Below are 20,152 nucleotides of genomic sequence, written 5' to 3'. Positions count from 1 at the left end.
CATTGTTTGCATAGAGCCATAGACTATTTGGTTTTTTAGATGATTTCATATGGAGGGGAAATGCAATGGTCAAAGGCGTAGTAAAGATGGGAAAGTGTGTTGTTCAGTGATGATGATGATGATCATGTGTTTGAATGTTTATTTAATCTGCTGTATTTATATGATACCAATACCAGTTAACATTTACATTGAAAAGGAGTACGCTTACAGCAAAGTGAGGATAATAATACATCTATGATCTATGGACTATGGATAATATTACGGTACAAAACTTCATATTTCCTAATGCTAGACATGCGGTCGGTAGTACATAGATGGCAGCATTGAGCCAAGTATATCTCTGTTACGTTCACACGGGCAGACGCAAAGATGCAGTCTAGTCTCTAGTGTCTACCATTCATTGACAATTTTGGAGCAGCATGCATATCATTATCATTGTGTCTTTGCATCGTCCTGTCGCTGGCTTCCATTGACAATGAATGGTTATGGCAGGTCGCCAGGCTGCATCTTTTACATATGCCCGTTGGACGCACCATAAACGCAACCATTAGGGTCGTACTCGTAAGCCAAAATTGGGGTTGGAACTTGAAGACAAGACTGGTTGGTCTGTTTCCATAGCCCGGAAGGACAGTCGCACTGGTTGGTTGGTTGAAATGTTGAAACCGGTTACGGTTAGCATAGTAAAAACAATTTAATTATATTAAATGACATTGATACATTAAATCATCATTTGTAAAAGGTAGTATTTTCTCTGTCACGCTGTCCTTAACTCAACTCTCGGTTGCATATAGCCAGAAAGCCTGGTACCGAGGCTAGGTTGCATACAACCAACGAGCCAATCACAGAGCGCTCGTTCATTACGGACTATGGGATTTACTATAATCGCGTCACGTCGGCCAGGAGGTCGGCAGCAGCACTGCAGGCTAATGTTAGCCAACGTTAGAAGTAGTGACATTGTTCTATTATTAAGGACTTGGGAACCAATATAAAGCATTTCATATTCATAAACGACAAATGGATGCATGTTGTTTGGAAGAAGACCTGTCAGGTCGAGCAACCTCAGAGAGTTCTCTCCTGCCGTAGTTTGAACTCGTTACAAGCTAGCGTCGTCGGCTCCATGCTCAGAGACTGACTGCCTTGTTTACGTCTGAAAAACTAACCTCAGGCAGGAGGAGACCCGTTCACTGTTTTTGTTTTGTTGACCAGTAATTCCCCCCTTGCCTTTAACTGGGCTGATCATCAGGTAAGCCACTGTCATTCTAGTCATATGGATGATTGTTATGATCATGTATCCATTTTTAGTTCATAGAAACATTCAATGTTGCCTTGCTTTTAATGTTCCTAATAATCGTTAATGCATGCAGTAGCATTGATCCTAGCCGCAATTTGCAACTCTAGATTTTTTTTATAATGGGATGAATCTAGAGTTGCAACAAGCTCCATCCACTTCCTATTCATCATTTTTGGTTTGCGATCTGCTTGTCTTAAACGACGTTAAACTCACCAACATTGCAGCTGTAGTCCAAGCTTGAATTATCCTCTTTCAATCTGCCGAGCTTGTTTTTCATAAATATCCACCGTAGAGATGTTATGAGCTACTTTCTGTCAAGACATCCTCTGCAAATGATTATTTTTTTAAGTGTTGCAGTTTGGAAGCACTCGTTTCTCTTAACGGGTCGCGCTGCTGCCTCCTGCATTATGTGCAAATTCGTAACAGGTGGAACGCAGGGCCGTTCAGTGACATACGACGAGTGCTTCCAAACTCCAGCACACTGTTTTGATGAATTGAAAATGGTTTATGGTGTCGTCCACTCACAGTTTTTGTATTGAGTTGTACTTGAAATGTTCTGCAAACTGTTAATAAATAGTACTTCAATCATTCAATCAATCAAGTGTTTGGAATGTGATAGAATGGTTCCTAATTGCACGCAATACACACAGCCTGCACTGCTCAGTTCACACGTTTGTGATTTTTGGCTTGTAACTGACATTCTTAATGCAGAATTACGTCCAATGTGCTAAACGGTGGAATACAATAATATAATAGGCTATTGTAGTGATTTGCGGGTGCCCTCACAATAACACAAAGTCTTAGTTCAAGTGTCAGATCAGGTGTGGCTCAGGAGGCAGAGCAGGTCGTCCAATGATCAGGTCGGCTGTTTGAATCCCGGCTCCTCCTGTCCACATGTCGAAGTGTCCTTGGGCAAGACACTGAACCCTACGTTGCCTCCAATGAGTCGGTCGTTGTGAGCTTGCCACCATTGGTGTGTGAATGTGGGAAGTGAGGACGCGTTGACTGTTCGCCGCTTCACCTCCCAATGTATGAATGAATGAACCATTGTAAAGCGCTTTGACCACATGGAAAAGCAAAGCGCTATGAAAAAGCTTGTGCACAATTCACATACACAGTACAAGTCAAATCTTCAGGTAACACAAGTCTGACTGAGCTTTGTTTTGGTTGTGTTCTGTGTGATCTTGTTAAGTATAGATATGGGAAGTTGGAGCAGCAGGTTCCAGCCCCCCTCTCTGAGGTCAGTGGAAGTTGCAGAGGCTGTCTGCAGCAGTCGCAAACATGGATGTGAATGTAAGAAGAGGAAACGAAATGCTTCTTCTTGTGACTGTGACAGTGAACACGAGGATGATCCTTTATTAGATACTCCTCGAAGGTGAGATATACATCTTATAAGATGTTATTTATTTGTTACAATAGAAATGTGGTATTGTGGCCTGGGCCGTGGCTCAGTGGTCCAGGCACCTTGGCTGGCAATCCAGTTTGGCAGTGTGCCGTGGGTTCGACTCCCGATCCCGACGGCCTTTACCGCATGTCACTCCATCTCTCTTCCCATTTCCTGTCAGCCTACTGTCTGTCCCTCCATAAAAAATATAAAATAAAGGCGAAAGCCACAAAAAAAACATTTAAAAAAAAATGTGGTATTGTACTGTCTATGAAGAGCCCATGTCTAGTGAAATGTATAAACGTATACCGTAATATATTAAATCTGCTTTGAACACTTTATATTATATAATATATATATAATTGTTGCTCATAAATATTCATTCTGCTTTATTTTTATAGTAACTATAATTATGAATATGAAGTAATGCTGTAATGTTTACAATTCATTGTAGATGGGGACTTCATAGAAAGTGTTATCAAAAAAGTGATCCATTACAGTGGTTCTCAAAGTGGGACCCTCACAGGGGGTTCCATGGAGTTCCTGAGTGTTGGGAACCAGATGGACCCTTACAGGTCTGTAACTCTCAGAGAAATGTTAAGGTCTAATCCTTGTTTTTGTTTTGGTCTTCTGCCGGCTTCTTTCCAAATATTAGGAAGAAACTGAAAAGCACATCCAAGTACATCTATCAAACATTGTTCCTAAATGGGGAAAACAGTGACATTCGCATCTGTGCCCTGGGACAGGAGTGGAACCTTCATAAGGTGTACCTCTGCCAGGTAAATCAATGTGTTTATCTATCTCACAAATCCCCACTCTTCTACATCTCTTCTATTCATTTATTCTCTCACGTATTTTCTTACACCAAGCCTAGTCTTATGTCTACATTAACTTCAAAAGTTATGTCAGTCAGTTATTTAACACATCCTGTGTCTCTCTGTATTTCCCTTGTACCTTTCTCTCTGTGCCTTAATGATTGTGCAGTCAGGGTATTTCTCCAGCATGTTCAGTGGCTCCTGGAAGGAGTCCAACATGATGGTAATTGAATTGGAGATTCCAGACCAGAACATTGATACAGAAGGTAAGGGTCTTGGTCACTGAAAGGCTCTTGTCATAATCGTTATTTCTTTTCATCCAAAAAATATAATTATGTTATGTGTGCAGCTCTACAGGTGGTATTTGGATCCTTGTACCGGGATGATGTGCTGATCAAACCCAGTAGGGTCGTCAGTATTCTTGCTGCTGCATGCATGCTTCAGCTGGTCAGTAGACTTGACAGAATGTCTTCTTCCTCAAATTCAACCAACTTATTCAACTGAATAGATACAGATTTTGAATATAAAAGTAGTAACACTGTTACATTATTATTATTATTGTATTTGCCTTTTTCTTTTAATAATTCCTTACATTCAGCCCCTGTTAATGAGGATACAAGTTATTGGCATAAAAACTCATAATTAAAAGTCGTGTTTTGATAGAGATGATTTGCTGATTTTAGATTGTGATATAATGTTACAGTCTTTGCAGATAAAGCTTCTAACCCTTGACAATTGCCACAATAGTTAGAAAGACTGCTATATTCTATTAGCATTTTTGTCCAAATAATGATCAAACCTATTTAATTGATATATGGCTTATTTAATGTATCCAGGATGGCCTGATCCTGCAGTGCGGAGAGACCATGAAGGAAAATATCAGTGTGAAGACGGTGTGTTGTTACTATACCTCGGCTAGTATCTATGGCTTGGATTCAGTCATGAAAAAGTGAGACTCTTCATCTTTTACTTCAAATCACAATAGGCATTTCTTTATGTATAGTAATAGTTAGTGTATACTAATATACTAATATGAGTTGTATTTGTATGTCTGTTCTCACAGGTGTCTTGAATGGCTTCTGAACAACCTTATGACTCACCAGAATGTTGACCTAATGAAAGAACTTGGGTAAGTGATATTCATCTTTTACATGTGGCTGGCTGTACAAGACAATTGTAAATCTCTTACTACAAAACAGTCCTTACTACGTTCTTGGTAGCTGCTAGTTTATTTTAAACTAGTTATTTAATAATTATGTTTAGTGGCACTGGCTTGTAATGGATCAGTTGCAAGGTATCTAGCTGCATCCTTCTTCAGGTGTATGTCCTTAGACCTTTATCTCTGTTGAGACAAGCCAGTCCAGTCTGTCATCGACGTTCGTCCTGGTCAATTAGAGTAGACTATTCGGTGGCCGGAGTTTGGCCAGCAGGTTATGTGTTCCACAGTTAGTAATGGGTGCCCACATTCGCTGTGACCCATCTGATTATAACCACATTACAGCAGAGTTTGCAGACACTAGAAAGGGATGTGCCGATGAGACATTTTGGGCGATAACGATATCCGATATAATTAATTGCTGTTTTGGCCGATAACCGATATTACCGATGTCGATATGATCTCATTCTGTATTGAACAATTATAATAATTTTGTCCATTCTGAAAAATACACGTAACAGGGTATCTGCACTGCAGGCTTGGTATATTTAATATTGTGAGCTTGTAGATCTGTTCAAGTTGTTACTTTGGGCTTCTTTATCTGTAAAGACAGATCGATTAATCGGACCGATTAATTACTCTGTCGGATTGATGCCCATTAATCTAAAAACAACTAAAATTGGCTGATACCGATGTGTTTGCCGATTAATCATCACAGAATACATAGGTGCACTGAAATGTCATTGGATGTAAGCACAATATATACTATATACACACTATTGTTTAGTACTAGACCTGAAATCAATAGGCTAAGAATGTTACTCATAATTTGTTGTGACCAAATAAATACTATGACAGCATTTACGCCTTTCCACATTGGGAGCACGCATGCATGAAAGAAACGATACATATTCTGGCCCGCTTTAAGTCACATTTCGACCAGTCCAGCCCGTGACCTAAATTAGGTTTGACACTTCTGGCGTACATAAGGTCTTACATGTCTCTATGGACAGTGAATCCTAATGTAGCCTACGTGAGCAGTGTTTGTCTCTATGTATTTTCAGAGCGGAAGTGATGCAGCAACTTGTGCAGTCATCTGACCTATTTGTCATGCAGGTGGAGATGGATGTATACACGGCTCTGAAGAAGGTACAAAGATTAGAATTAGACATATAATTTATACATCTAAGTCACACTGAGTAAATTGTAGAGCCCGACCTTCGATAAACAATGATTTGAAGTGCACAACATTCAAATGAATTTGAAAGACATTGATTGAATTATTTAGTTTCTGTTTGGGAACATTTGAATCATAAGCCAAACATAAATAAACACATCTTTTTGATAAATACTCTTTTCTGTTCTTGTTAGTGGATGTTCCTGCAGCTCAACCCCTCATGGGACGGCCCCATCAAGCAGCTTCTTGCTGATGCTGATGCCTGGCTTTGCAAACGCAGGACAGGTAAAACTGCCCAGTTCAAAATCAGCATCACGATCAGCGATTTTTCTAAACATTTTCAAAAATTGCTTCGCATTTTCATAGTTTTTATTCCCAGTAGGTAAGGGCCTTTTATACTGTTGACCATTGAGCAGCAATTGAGTGGTGGTCATTCACTTCCCCACGCACATTTTGTCCTGCCGGCGAGGGGATCAACTTTAGGCCACCCCAATCCAAGCAAACACACAATTAATTTCATTTTGTGTGATCCTTTTGTCCAGAGCTGTATGAGAAAGAGCCCTTCTTGAGTACAGAGGAAGGTGAACCCTTTGCTTCGGTTTTCAAACATGTTCGCCTGCAGTATATCATCAATGACCTTGCATCTGCGCGGATTCTGGAAAGAGACAACATTTTGTCCCCTGGTAATTTGTGCTTCCATTTTTTGCCACCTTTCAACCTATCTTCATATAATAGTTCCTCACTAATAATCATGAAAAAAAAAATCTACTCGGTCTGTGTCTCATAGGAGGGCTGTGGGCAGTTCAGAAACCGTCTTCCAGTGACCATCATCGATGGGGAATACAAGCTAATAAAAACTGCAGGCTTTCTAGACCTGAAAAGTTGCAATGCAAAAATGGAAGCCATTGTTCTCACGATAATGGAAATCTAAACATTTTTGTAAAAAAAAATCTTGTTTAAAAAATAATCTGCCTAATGATGTCACTGGAAGACGGTTTCTAAACTGCCCACAGCCCTCCTATGAGACACAGACTGAGTAGAAAAAGATCGTGCCATTTTATCATGATTATTAGTGAGTGAAGTGGTGAAGTGGAAATCTCAATTTGACACACATCTAGATGTCGGTAATAAACAATTACATTGCTATTTTGTATGTGCAATGGGTAAATTATTTCCATTAATTTCATAGATTCGCTAACATCAGTGTACAAGAACCAGTGGTTTGCCATGCTCCGGACAGAATTTGACAATGACAATGGGTGAGAACCACATATTGAACCACTATATATATGATTACATAATTGTTTGTGATCTAGAACTACTTATTATAGGTTTCTAATATTATTAAAACAAGCTCTATGAATTTGAAATCTCTATCGGCTACAGTAGTTAACCGGAATTGTTTAGTCCTCCTAAGTCCTCCTAAGAACAACCATAGTTTTTGATGATTCACACTTCTTGTTGCAATTGTAGAATGTTTAATAAAATACTTTTCTTAAACACGGTGTCACAACCATATGTTGTACTTCTAGTTATCTGTCCATTCCGTACAGTTTTTTGATTAGTTGCTTACCATTGTCTACATTTTAGAATAATATAAAACATCAAAATTATAAAATAACACATTATGGATAAATGCCATAACCAAAATGTGTTAAATATTAAAATGTATTTTAGATTTGAGGTAAGTAGCCTCCATTTGACTTGATGACAGCATTGCACACGTTTTGCCATTCTTCAGCAATATTATTTTTTTGATGTTTTTTACCATTATTTTACAATGTAGGAAATTGTCAGAATAAAGAAAAGAAACCTATCTGTGCCAAAACCTTTGACTGGCAATGTGTCTGCAGTCCACAGGAAGCAAACAAGGAGGAGTTTGAGTTGAGCAGTATGCGTTGTGGCAGGAAACTGACAAAAGATGGAGATGTGAGTTGAGTTGTACAGTCAGTGGCTCCCTGTCATGGGGTACTATATTTGTAATGAAGTCCTATATTCTGGGGCGTAATGCAGTGGATTACAACATAAAATGATGTCCTCTCTTCAGTACTGCTGGCGATGGACAGGCTTTAATTTTGGCTTTGACCTGCTGGTGACCTACACAAACCGCTTCATAGTCTTCAAAAGGAATACTTTGAGTCAGCCATGTGGGGGAGCTGTGAGTCTGCAGCCTCAGAGGCATCTGGCATACAGGTCAGTGACCGTCAGCCATAAGCACCAACTGTTTGCATGCGGCTGAATCTTTTATATTTTTATGGAGCCTTATTCCTTATTCTGATCCTTTTCATTTTCCAAAGAAAATAAATAAATATTGAAAAAGAATAAAAAATACACGGGCATATTCGATGCAGTATCAGTCACCAGGAAAAAGGATGGGTGTTTTCGATGAATCTAACATGGTGTAAAAGAGATGTCAGCAGTCAACCAACTATGTATTATTTACCACGTATAGAGGTTTTAAGTGGTTCACTGACTGGCATTTGTGTGTTACTGTTAAATACAGCTTTACATAATGCTTTACCTACCTTTGCCCTTGGCCCTATGAGATTTTGTAAACACATTTGTCCCTCTTTTTCTGTCAAGGTTACGCCTTGCCTCATTTGACAGTGGTGGGAGGTTGGTTTGTAAGGTCTCGACAGGTTACCAGCTGCTAACCCTTGAGAAAGACCAGGTCAGTGACAAACAACTCGGTGTGATACTGTAGGTAAACTGTTCAGACCTAGATGCGCATATGGATTGCTAACGAACCTTTTCCATTATCCCTTTAATGTCTTAGGAGTATGTAGTGATGAACCTGGACAGCCGTCTGCTGTCTTTTCCTCTTTATGTGTGCTGTAATTTCCTGTACACATCACCCAACCTGGACCGCAAGACTGACGCCTCGGAGCCTGAGAGTAGCACTCAGTGTCTGTCTTGATGCTCATTCCACATCCAATGACCATTCCCTGGGTAATGATCAACATGTGACACTGTTGACATAACTTTGTTTACCATCCCTCTCACGAACCAGCATCAATTTTGACATTGGGACATGGTGTCTGCATGAATTGTAGATCAGCATTGTGATCATGTGGTGATTGGGGATGTTTGTTTTATCCCCTTCTTTATTTGTTTTTGTATTTTTATACAAGTTCACCATTTAAGTTATAACCATTTTTGAGGCAATGATTTGTTATTCCTCTGCCTTTGTTGGTTTATTTAATATATTTTATATTTTTGTTTGTTTCTTTTTTTTTGTATTATCTTTTTTTGTGTGAAAGGCAATGGGTACAAACAACTGCCAAGAAAAAGGTCCAAACAAGTGGGCAGCGGTGCTATCAGAAGATCTTATGTCCTATGTCCCGACACATCTGTTACATCTTCCATACATTTTATAGTTACTGTTCCCTTGACAATTTATTATTTTGATTCTTGAGTGATACTGAACGTGTGTTCTGCCAAAGTACTTTTTATTAAATGAAATGCGTTTCATCCATAGTGTGCTTAATTATAGGTAGATGCCAACTTCCCTAGCCTGGTCCCATACACTTGACACCCCAGTCTGCTGCCCTGCTAGTTTTAACTTAAATGGGAACATGCTCAACCTAACTGTCAAAGTTGAAACAATTTGACTATTCATAATCCCACAATAATTAGTCATTGTGATCAGTTTACCTGAGTGAGATGAGATTCCTGTAATCATGAGTTTTTCTTTGTCTTCTTCTTCAGAAGGCCAGCTTCTGAGGGTGGGCTGTATAGACCGATTCCGTACCGGTTTCATGGTCGCAGCCTACGTATTTCCTGTAGGCGGACTCGACGTAGCTGCGGGGGTAAAACCCTCACCAGGCGCACATCTTCCACTACAGTGAACGGCAGAGTGACTGATGTTAGTTTGCCTCAAACTTTACTCCTTTACCTGCTTTTTTACTAACACTAACATTACAAAGATGCCCAGAACATCGAGATGAACCTGTGTAGTTTATGGCTGCTCCAACAGTAGTGGCAACATAACAAATAAAATAAAACGGAATGTCTAATATCCACCGCGATGGCTGAGACCAGAGCCATTGAGCAATGGTTGAGACAAAGCAGTGAAAGATACATAACGCCAGTCTTACCCAATACCAAATATTTCTGTTTTATTAACACAAGGCTGCTGCACTTTGTACCTCATACTTTAAATGCTTAGTATGAGGTATAAAATACAGCAGCCTTGTGTTCATAAAACAGAAAGATTGGGTATTGGGTAAGACTGAAATTATGTATCTTGCAGGATTCTTCACTGCTTTGTCTCAACCATTACTCAATGGCTCTGGTCTCAGCCATCGCGGTGGATATTAGACATTCCGTTTTATTTTATTTGTTATGTTGCCACTACTGTTGGAGCAGCCATAAACTACACAGGTTCATCTCGATGTTCTGGGCATCTTTGTAATGTTAGTGTTAGTAAAAAAGCAGGTACAGGAGTAAAGTTTGAGGCAAACTAACATCAGTCACTCTGCCGTTCACTGTAGTGGAAGATGTGCGCCAGGTGAGGGTTTTACCCCCGCAGCTACATCGAGTCCGCCTACAGGAAATACGTAGGCTGCGACCATGAAACCGGTACGGAATCGGTCTATAGGCAGGGGGAAGCCTGTGATTATGTGCTCGGCAGTCTGTTCAGGCTCACCACACTCGCGTGACGCACTGTCCCGTCTTCATAGATGACTTGAGGCGTCCCACGCCACAGCGCAGACGGTTCAACGAGCCATCTGCGCTGTGGCGTGTATGTTTCTTTGTGCGATCACTGTTTTATCACATCTGTAATACTGTAGCTGTTGTAAATTTAATTTAATTCAATTAACACATTGACTCAGTCTCACAGTATACTTAGCATTGCTGCCCAACATTTTCCAAAGCATGCGTTTGATTTTATAGGAGGCCATTCCTTTCAGTATGGCATGAAAATAAACTTGAAGATTTATAACTTGCTTCAGATAGGTAATCCAACATGCTATGGGACCTATGTTGGTGAAACATGCACACCAATGCCAAGTGCAGTCAAAGGCATGGTGGCTGTATGGGATGTAGAACAGACCGGAGGTGTGATTTTAGTGTTCCTTGATATACAGTATGTCAGTCAGGTCCAAGCAGGTGGGCAAATGACACCCTACTGTGCCTCTGCCCCACATCGGCCCCTGAGCAAGTCACTAAAATACAAATGTGTCGCGTCTAAATCCACCCATGCACCTTGTGCCTCATGCCCGTGTGGCTGCTTCAAAATAAGTAAATAATTGTAATTAGTTCATTTGTTTGTCAAAGTTATGTCGTGTTTTAATGCATTTTAATGTACAGATTTATCCGTTTGTCTTTGGAATAAAGATTGTTTTGCAGAATAAACGGTGATGGTTCAACAGTTGAGCAGGTCTACCTGGATATTTGGTTATAGTGCCATCCTTTGTCCAACACCAGGAAATGACAGGCAAGAAAACAAACACATTGTGATACAAACTTAAGACTAGTCATGCAATATACAAAGCACTAAACAAATACCCTTGTGTAGAGAATGGAAGTTATTTTCAGCAAAGAGCGGCTATAGCCACTAGGCACCGTAGCAGAAATTGTTAGTATGCTGTCAGTAAAGCAAAACGACTTACATTTTATATTTAATAACAAACCCTTCTGAACGAGGAAAGACAAACGGCACATATCGACAAGCTCCATGTATAACAGCATACAATTGTTGAAGAGAGACGAGAGGTATTGATGAGATGTAGCAGGTTACAGACAACTTAAGGTCTATACTCTTTCTTGTATACAAAAGAGATGCAAAACTAGTATACAAGGTATTGTTAGATATGATACATATCTAATACAAAATGTTTACTAGATTTGTATTTCTTTACCATTCAAACAAAATCCCCTTATATTTCAACTGGTCATGAATTACATCCATACAAATGATCAAATATAACATTAACAATTTGTGCAACGGCACAAATTGCACATGAACAGGTATACCAACAGAGTTGCTCCCAGTCGCTACATACTTGTAGAGCTGTTACGTGTCTAAATGAACAGTAAAGACATCAGGATTATAGGTTAAACCTGGCTGTTAGCCTTGTCCACAGCGTTTCCATGGTAACTAATGTAGCATTGCTTTCATGCCAGTTCCCACCAAATACAGTCATCCAAGCTCTGACCTGTGCTGTGTGTGCCATGCTCCCTTTGGTTATTAATTAGTATTATTCTTTTTTTAATGATAACTTCCCGCAGTACACTATGGTGTGACCGTTGCCTTACTGCATTTACAGAGCAAATTGACTGAATCACTTAACCCTGCTTGTTATACGGTTTACTGAGCCCGGGGCGCCACCTAAGTTGAACAACACGCTTCATGTTGTCGCCTCCTCACTGTGGTATAGAGTCCAAGTTCTCTCTCAATCTGTGGGTCATGCTGGGGATCAGGTTAATGTGGTCATCCACACAGGTGCCGACGCACTGGTCCATCAGAGCTCGTACCGCTGGCTCCTTGGCCCCAGAATCAAACAGGTCTCTAGCCTTATCACTGCAGTGCATTGTGCATCTAGTCAGACGGTCCTGAGAGCGAAACAATACAAAACAGATTAGGCCTACTAATAACATGATGGCATTTATAGATTACATGTGCGCACGCACACAAACACACACTTAATAGGTCTCCAAACCTGAAACTTCTCTAATTCCGAGGTGACCAGTCCCTGAGCGTGTGCCAAAGGCGTGTGGCAGCGCTCGATGCAGTGGTGCACCTGTGTCATTGAATCCGAGGACCGCTCACAGCATTCTGCGCTGCACGCAAACATGCGACCCTGAAATTGACACGCAACATATGAAAAAGCATAAATTTAATTGGGATTTGCTTTCATTTATTCAGAGAAGAAGTGATGATTGTGTGAAACATGCATAGTCTTCATGACTGCACTCATTGAAATGTCAGTTTGACAATATTGTCTTGTGCAACAATATTTTTGATTGATTGAACACTAACAGTTTGAAAAGAGTTGGCTTAAACAAGCTGATTGATTGATAGAAATGTGTATTAAGTTTGGATGTACAGGTCAATACACATGCATATGCTAAGAGGATAAAACCAGAAAAAGAACTAAGACTTGTTTACATTAAGGGTCCTCCATTTTCACTTAATCAAAACATACAAAGACATGATACAAATAGGCCTATATACACGTCTATGCAAAAATGTAAAATAAAGAATCATAAAAAAATGGAAAACTAAAACGTATTTGCATTGTGTCCAAGTCTAGACCTAAAGAAATAATATGCCAAATATTACAATAAAAGGGGGGCGGGTCACTTACTTGCATTTTGCGAATATGGTCCCTTTCTAGGCTTTGGACCATGTCTTCGACCACTGTCTGCACGCGTGCCTGGTGAGCCTCTGCCATGGCTGTCCCAGCTGTCCTGTCCTGTCCGTCGTGTATTCAATGAAGATAGTGTTTATAGCTCAGATCGTGCGGCCGGGTTGCTACAGTCTATCTGCACGGGACGTTGTTGTTTTCTGGGGCCGTGCGCGTTTCTTTTACATTACAATTAGAATATATAATACCTAAGGTCACCTCCTGCAAAGCAAAGCATGGTTCGGTTCATTCAGCAATAATGACATCACTTCCGTCTGTCTTCCGCAATTGTCAGAAAAAATCCGGTTCCGTTTTGGTTTGTCTGTCGACTCGTCTATATTATTAGTATTATTATTATATTTACAACATGCATACATAAATACATTTTTAGACAAGTATAGTACACTTTCGGTCTCTACCAAATATTCAGTGTGGACTGTTTTTTCCCTTCTTTTTTCCCTTTTTTTTCTCCCACGATGTGACTATTTAACTACGGTAGGTCCAAAACTAACTTTAATTAAAATTCAGTTAACAGATGTCGAAGTATAGTAGCCTTGGATCAGGACTATCATAATCGATTTTGACATCATATTATAGAAATGTCAAAATCGATCAATTCAATCTTGATCCAAGGCTAATGTGGAGTAGTACACATTTATATTTAATTTTAAGTGGATAAAGAATTTGACAATAAAGTATATGTATGTAATTACTACTACTACCACTACTACTACTACTACTACTACTACTGATTATAAATCTGTTATAAATCTATGCTACTACTACTTCCGCTTTTCAAAACCTTTATTGTGAAGGCCGACAACAAATTGAAACCAGAAGTGTTTGATACATTCTGCAGCTGCTAGACGTTCAGACGGTTCAGTCAACTCAAGTTATATTGTTGTTGTTATTCAGCCTCAGAGTTTACTACTTGACCTTGATCAACTCAGGACTTGGACCTGCAGGTAGTGATACTACTTAGCTTCAAACTTTGTTTTGTTCTACAACTTCAAACCTATCGAGCCTCGGTGGTGGAATTTAAATGGTGAGCTCTGCGCTGTTAACTCCCTAATAGAATGAACGTTCTCCAGACTTTTGAATGACAGTTGTACAAACTAGACGACATGATAGAACTATGCTTTCTGCTGTCAATAGAAAATAAAATTAAGTCTTTGAGTCCGTTTTCATTACGTTAGTCCTGTAATAATTTGGTTTAATAATAATAATAATAATAATGTCAATGTTTTCATCCGCATGTACAGATGCACATTCTTGTAAACAACTGTCCACAATGAGTATAAGATCCCTGTCCTTGAGGACCGTGCTGTTTCTGGGGCTTTGTCAGACTGGAAGAAGAAGTCTAGCCTCGGCTCCAGAGCTCAGAGACCAGCCCAAGAAGATAGGTAAGCCAGTTCCAGTAGAACGAACACACACACACACACAATCCAAGCAATCAAGCTCAACTCAAGGCTAGTAGATGTGTGTATACTGTAAAAGTGCATGAATTAAAGTAAAACAACAAGGGAATTAAGTTACACCTGTTTTAACTTCACTTTCAACCATGCTTTTTGCATTATTATTATTATAATTTTGTAAATGTATCAAATAGTTCTACAAGCTCACCATACGTTGCAAATGTAAATCCTTGTTCGGTTGTAGATCGTCTATTTTCTCTATTCGTCATAAGTATTGCATACAGGGTTTCACGTGGTTAGAATGATGTGAATGGTGTTTCTCTCCTTTAAAGCTGTTGTTGGGGCTGGAATTGGCGGCACCGCGGCTGCATACTTCCTGAGACAGGAATTCGGACCTGGCGTGAAGATCGATGTGTTTGAGCCAGGCACAATTGGCGGGAGACTGGCCACTGTGAAGATAGGGGACTATGAATATGAGACGGGGGGCTCCGTTATTCATCCCTTGAACCTGCACATGAAGCACTTTGTTGATAGATTAGGTATTTATTGGTTAATACAAATTCTCTCAAACACTAGTTGTGCCAAATCTGTAGTAGGCCTGGAGCTCAGAACTCTCTTTCCTCTGTTTACAAGGAATTCCTCAGAGGAGTGATGTCCCTACCAAAATGGCCATCTTTGATGGAAAGGCCATCACCTTTGAAGAGAGTGACTGGTTTATTGTGAACTTTTTGCGCCTACTTTGGTGTTATGGATTCAACTTCCTTCGCATGCACATGTGGGTGGAGAGCGTTCTGGACAAGTTTATGAGGTGAGTACTATGGTATTCTGATGTACAGTATAGGATTTTTACTCGAGATGGCCTTAATATGGCCTTAATATTTTCGGTGTCATTGTACGACGGCACAAGAGTGTTTGTGTGTCTTTCCGTGGCTAATCTCACAAACCACACGCTCGGTCGGTGCTAAATTTTAAGGAAATAACTCACTGAATTTGCTTTCACATAAGTTTATACTTTTTTAAAATGTATTTGGAAGTCAATAGAGGTTGGATTGAGCTGAAACGTTAGCCTGGCTTGGCCAGCCTCCTAGTGTGGATTCACTGAGATTCCACTGAAACATAGCCCATAGCCCAAATGTGGAGATGACTGTGATAGAAGTAATGACGTCAGAGATTTCTGACATCATAGACTGGGATGTCCATCATCCATTCCACATGGAAGCCATGTTTCGACTTTCCAGCCGTTTGTTTGACCACATGGACACTGTATCTCGTTTGTTCTTCACAGGATCTACCAGTACCAGCAGTTTGCCTACTCCTTTTCCACTGTGGAGAAGCTATTGCATGCTATGGGTGGAGACAGTTTTCTAACCCTGGTAAATCAGACCGTGGAGGAAAGCATGATGGCGGAGGGCTTTTCACAGATTTTCCTCAATGACATTGTGGCCCCTGTCATGCGTGTCAACTATGGCCAGAGTGTCCGCATCAATGGGTTTGTGGGTATGTTTCACAGTATAAACTAGACTGGATTACTTGTGCACTGTTTCTGAGGTTTGTTTTTTATTTTATTAAAGGCCAAATATTTGGATTGTTAATTACTGGTGCCTTGTTTTCTTGTCTCTAGGGGCCGTCTCTCTAGCAGGGGCAGATCCAGGTCTGTGGGCTGTGGATGGAGGTAATAAAATGGTGTGCTCAGGGCTTCTATACCACAGTAAAGCTGAGGTCATCCCTGCCCAAGTCACTTCCATTTCTGTCAAGGTTAGGCCATCCAAGTCAGGTATGGAGTAGTTCTACTGTTAATTTTTATTTTCTTCGTTTCCCCCCTGCATGCACTTCTTTTGTCAATGTTAAATATTGCCATAATTAATAACCATATCCTTCACAGTCTAACTGACTAGTCTTCTCACATTTTCAGGCACCACAGCCCATTTCTACGAGATCACTTATGTTGGGGAGTCTGGTTATGCGCATTCCCTGTATGACATAGTGGTCATAGCCACCCCCCTCCACCAGGGCAAATCTGACATCACGTTTTCAGGCTTTTCTCCACCAATACCCTCTCACTACCCTGGGCGCTACCACCAGACCGTCTCCACTTTGGTTCATGGTCTGCTGAATGTGTCCTACCTCGGGACCACAGAGCAAGCATCGGAGGTCACATTTTCTGATGTCCTCACCACAGACTCCAAGGGCTGTGTCATCAACAGCCTGAGTTCCCTTGATCCTGTCCACATCCCAGAGGGCTACACGCGACCCCCAGCGAGCCAGACCAAGGTGTGGAAGGTGTTCTCTCAGCAGCCTCTATCCCAGGAGCAGATGGAGCAGATGTTCCTGTCCTGGGATTCAGTGTCGGAGACACGGTGGCTGGCTTACCCTGCTTATCGGCCACCTCACCGCCGGACCCCTCCCTTCATCTTGCACGACCGGCTGTACTATGTGAACGCTATTGAGTGGGCAGCAAGCGCAATGGAGATGAGTGCCATCTCAGCCCGGAACGTGGCGCTGCTGGCGCACCACCGTTGGCATGGGCAGGGAGCAAAGGTCGACCAGGAGGACCTACATACCAGACTAAGAGGGGAACTTTGATACGTGAGAAGGAAGGGTGTGTACATAAAGCTGCATTGTGTGATATTTTTGACAGTCTCACGTAACCCTAACCCCTAAAAGCAGGTAAATGCCATTGACCCTCCTTTTAAATTTCAGATCAGTTTACCCACCTCTCCCCAGGCATAGTTTACGAGGGTTAGTGTGCACTAGTCTGATTCCTTCTGCATCTGTCTTTTGGGAGCACTCATTTTGCTACTCTTACCAAGGCCAAGTACAGATGGTGTATACTCACTGCACATGGATCATATTGAGAGCAATGCACTGTACCATCCACTTTGGATAGGCAGGGTTCAAAAACAAGTATTCCCTCCTTGTACTCATTGTGTCTGGCAGTGGCAGACGAGTGAGACGCAGAGCCTACCAATGGAAAGATACTACAATGTTTGAAATGTGCTGCACTAAGTTATAATTTGGGGTAATTACCACTACGACAACACCACTGTTCACAAGGCACTGAAGGCAGGCCTGAATAATATGCACTGGTGTTGGCTATCCAAATTTGTTTCCCTCCCTGTCTTCATGTGCTGTATTGATGTGGTACTGTAGGAGAGATAACAGGCAAACGTTGATCAGAATAACTGATAAGAATTATTCTATATTCTCTCTGGGGACCACCTGGAGGCTGGAACCCCCTCAAGGACCACTGGTTGAAAACCACCATGTCATTTGTCCCAACTCTAAGCTCTTCAGGCTCCTTTACTGTATCTACCAGTGTGGTTTTTGGCAGCAAATTTCTATTTTAGTTTAGTCATAGTATTTGGAATGAAACTTCATTTAGTTTTAGTCATATTCTAGTCACCTGGAATGTTTTAGTGTTAGTCTAGATTTAGTCGACTAAATTTCATAAGATTTTAGTCGACTAAATCTGCAGTTCATTTAGTCGACTGAAATGTATTTTGTCGGGCCTTGATGCCGTCGTAATGGCTCATTTTACACGTGCTGAAAATAGCCAATCTACAAATTACAAGCACAAAAGCAGCAATTTGTCTCACTTAGTCCATTGGGCACATGGGTGAGGGGGGGGGGGGGGGGGGGAGATCAAGGTCAAGGAGCTTGCTTGTTTTCACACAATGGAATATTTCCTCTTATTAGAGGCAGCATATCAGATATCACACAATGGAGCTTTAAGTTGAGATGGCAAAAGCAGTATTATCCATCAAGCATAACCACACACTAAAGGTGGTTGCACACTGGATGCGTTTTTCGGAAAAGCGATGGAGAAACACAGCTAGAAATCCGAAAAACGCGCTGTGTGTGTGGGGACCTTTAAGGTCCCTGCAGACTGCTGCGTTTTTTTGGATTTTCTGCAAGGACCTTTAACAGTAATCACTGACATTACCAGCAACAGTAACATACTGGGATGCGTAAAATAACAATGCACTGTTCTTTATATTACAGTATGTGTTGTGTGAGATATGCTTCATTGCTGAACAGATGCGGAAATGTTCGGTTTATATGGGTCTTGTACAAACATTACTTTTAAATAGTGTTATGTGCAATAATTGTGCATATTACTGGCTGTTATGGATTTGACAACACCTAAGAAATCAGTTTGTTTTTAACAATACACCAGCCAACCGTACCTTGTCTAATCCTTTCTAGAACGTTTTAGCAATATGACTATGAGCATGTCCCCATGCTGATGGATTCACATTTTCCCCAAGCTCTACCTCGTAAGGTTATAGTAGAACACTGTTTGTTGTTGATTACTGTAGGCAATTGTCATCAAAAGAGTTGTGACACAAATTGATGATTAGAATATGCCATTTTAATTTGAATAATGAACCCAAGTCCTTTTATTATAATATAATGAAAGGTTATTTAAACAGCCATTATGTAGGACCTAATCGCACTTGCCACCTAAATGTCATTTGAATATGCTTTAGTGTTGTTCATACAGTATACTGTTTGAGACTATTGTGGTGCCTTAGTGATGTGAATCAAATTGCCCTTTGTATTTGTCTAATTGCTTATCTTCCCCATAACTTGCTTGAGAAATATGTTTGCGTGTATGTTATTTAAAATTGGTGGTGGCTGGCAGTGGGGCCAAAGCAATATGACTGCTGTATTGTTGTGGCATATGGGGATAATTCATTTTTAAATATTCTTTAGTATAATTATCATATACCATTCTACAGGTTTTAAGATGTCACTTTGTTCATAGGTTCCCCACCTGGAGTTCTGTGATATAACTACTTAAAACAGTAACAGGTAAATGACATTATTTATAACATAGGCTATATGAGATGTTTTTGCTAAAGGTTATATGTCAAGACACTGTAGCGTAAACTGCACTTTAATCCATGCAACCGAGTGGGTTATACAGCATACCGTAGTCCCCTCTAAAACAATTTTTAGATTGGCTAAAAGCACAATTTTAACTAGCTAAAAATTGTGTCAATCTTAAGTTGATATTCATTGGTGATTTCTAGCAATGAATGGCTAATGTGTCCTATCTTTCATCATTTAAAATGTTTTGAAATTGTTTACAATTGCAATAAAGTTTTGACAAAGATTGCCTATAGTGTAATTTGCTCCCTCTTGTTTACAGAAAGTCTCCCAACTACTTCAAAATGTTTTCTGAAGGGTTGCCATATATGCCAACTACGTACCTGAAATTCAAACAAGCGTTCCTTTTTTCAAAGAAAATGTGGAACACCCAGAATTGGATAAAATCTCACTGTATATTATATTAACCCGATGTACTGTAGTGTATAGTAGCGTGCCAAAGTTTGTGCTATTGACAATGCATTGGGTGTAAGTATAAGAAGTATAAAGTTCCAGCATGTGTCTCCACAGTCCACAGTAAGCTGAATTATAAAAAGTGTGAATGGATAGGTGAAAGTGATTTCTTTTGACGTGCCACTATCTGCCATTGAGCATTTGAGCCCCATTATAAATTTCTCAAATTTGAAAGCACTACATTTCTAAAACTATGAAACATTTCAAAGATTCCTT

At 40.4% G+C, this 20,152-nt stretch overlaps 3 protein-coding genes across 5 annotated transcripts; 2 read left to right on the top strand and 1 right to left on the bottom strand.

The window, feature by feature from the left end:
- The first annotated feature begins 727 nt into the window (after positions 1–727).
- gmcl1 (germ cell-less, spermatogenesis associated) lies at positions 728–9,555 on the top strand. The gene is made up of 16 exons (XM_083793792.1): positions 728–780; positions 817–1,243; positions 2,489–2,666; positions 3,331–3,454; positions 3,660–3,756; positions 3,840–3,937; positions 4,327–4,439; positions 4,554–4,619; positions 5,711–5,795; positions 6,018–6,108; positions 6,366–6,506; positions 7,013–7,082; positions 7,677–7,752; positions 7,871–8,016; positions 8,407–8,494; positions 8,600–9,555. The coding sequence occupies exons 3-16, from the start codon at positions 2,491–2,493 to the stop codon at positions 8,738–8,740; spliced, it is 1,512 nt and encodes a 503-aa protein (XP_083649918.1). The 5' UTR covers positions 728–780; positions 817–1,243; positions 2,489–2,490; the 3' UTR covers positions 8,741–9,555.
- Positions 9,556–10,424: 869 nt separating this feature from the next.
- fam136a (family with sequence similarity 136 member A) lies at positions 10,425–13,419 on the bottom strand. Its single transcript, XM_083794167.1, has 3 exons — positions 13,137–13,419; positions 12,489–12,629; positions 10,425–12,381 (listed from the first exon to the last, which is right to left on the bottom strand). The coding sequence occupies exons 1-3, from the start codon at positions 13,221–13,223 to the stop codon at positions 12,193–12,195; spliced, it is 417 nt and encodes a 138-aa protein (XP_083650293.1). The 5' UTR covers positions 13,224–13,419; the 3' UTR covers positions 10,425–12,192.
- Positions 13,420–13,614: 195 nt separating this feature from the next.
- On the top strand, positions 13,615–18,182 carry pcyox1 (prenylcysteine oxidase 1). 3 transcript variants are annotated; one of them, XM_083794460.1, is made up of 7 exons: positions 13,615–13,670; positions 14,438–14,578; positions 14,923–15,129; positions 15,224–15,398; positions 15,876–16,087; positions 16,212–16,364; positions 16,503–18,182. In XM_083794460.1, exons 2-7 carry the CDS (start codon positions 14,467–14,469, stop codon positions 17,171–17,173), a joined length of 1,530 nt encoding a protein of 509 aa, XP_083650586.1. In that variant the 5' UTR covers positions 13,615–13,670; positions 14,438–14,466; the 3' UTR covers positions 17,174–18,182. The 3 variants fall into 3 exon arrangements, with proteins under 3 accessions (XP_083650586.1, XP_083650587.1, XP_083650585.1); XM_083794461.1 differs by lacking the exon at positions 13,615–13,670 and adding an exon at positions 14,039–14,140; XM_083794459.1 differs by lacking the exon at positions 13,615–13,670 and adding an exon at positions 14,059–14,220.
- The last annotated feature ends 1,970 nt before the right edge of the window (positions 18,183–20,152 follow it).

Source organism: Protomyctophum parallelum (genome assembly GCF_964188405.1).
Source record: "Protomyctophum parallelum genome assembly, chromosome: 21".
Lineage (NCBI taxonomy): Eukaryota > Metazoa > Chordata > Actinopteri > Myctophiformes > Myctophidae > Protomyctophum > Protomyctophum parallelum.
The sequence above is the reverse complement of the archived record's forward strand: the minus strand, read 5'-3'. Positions and strand labels throughout refer to the sequence as shown.

Coding starts and splice junctions, on each gene's coding strand:
- gmcl1 (XM_083793792.1), top strand. CDS start 2,491: ATGGGAAGTTGGAGCAGCAGGTTCCAGCCCCCCTCTCTGAGGTCAGTG. Junction 4,620..5,710: donor GACCTAATGAAAGAACTTGG/GTAAGTGATATT, acceptor ATGTATTTTCAG/AGCGGAAGTGATGCAGCAAC. Junction 6,109..6,365: donor GCTTTGCAAACGCAGGACAG/GTAAAACTGCCC, acceptor CCTTTTGTCCAG/AGCTGTATGAGAAAGAGCCC.
- fam136a (XM_083794167.1), bottom strand. CDS start 13,223: ATGGCAGAGGCTCACCAGGCACGCGTGCAGACAGTGGTCGAAGACATG. Junction 12,630..13,136: donor ACCATATTCGCAAAATGCAA/GTAAGTGACCCG, acceptor TGTCAATTTCAG/GGTCGCATGTTTGCGTGCAG. Junction 12,382..12,488: donor CGGAATTAGAGAAGTTTCAG/GTTTGGAGACCT, acceptor TTTCGCTCTCAG/GACCGTCTGACTAGATGCAC.
- pcyox1 (XM_083794460.1), top strand. CDS start 14,467: ATGAGTATAAGATCCCTGTCCTTGAGGACCGTGCTGTTTCTGGGGCTT. Junction 15,130..15,223: donor GCACTTTGTTGATAGATTAG/GTATTTATTGGT, acceptor TCTGTTTACAAG/GAATTCCTCAGAGGAGTGAT. Junction 15,399..15,875: donor GTTCTGGACAAGTTTATGAG/GTGAGTACTATG, acceptor TGTTCTTCACAG/GATCTACCAGTACCAGCAGT.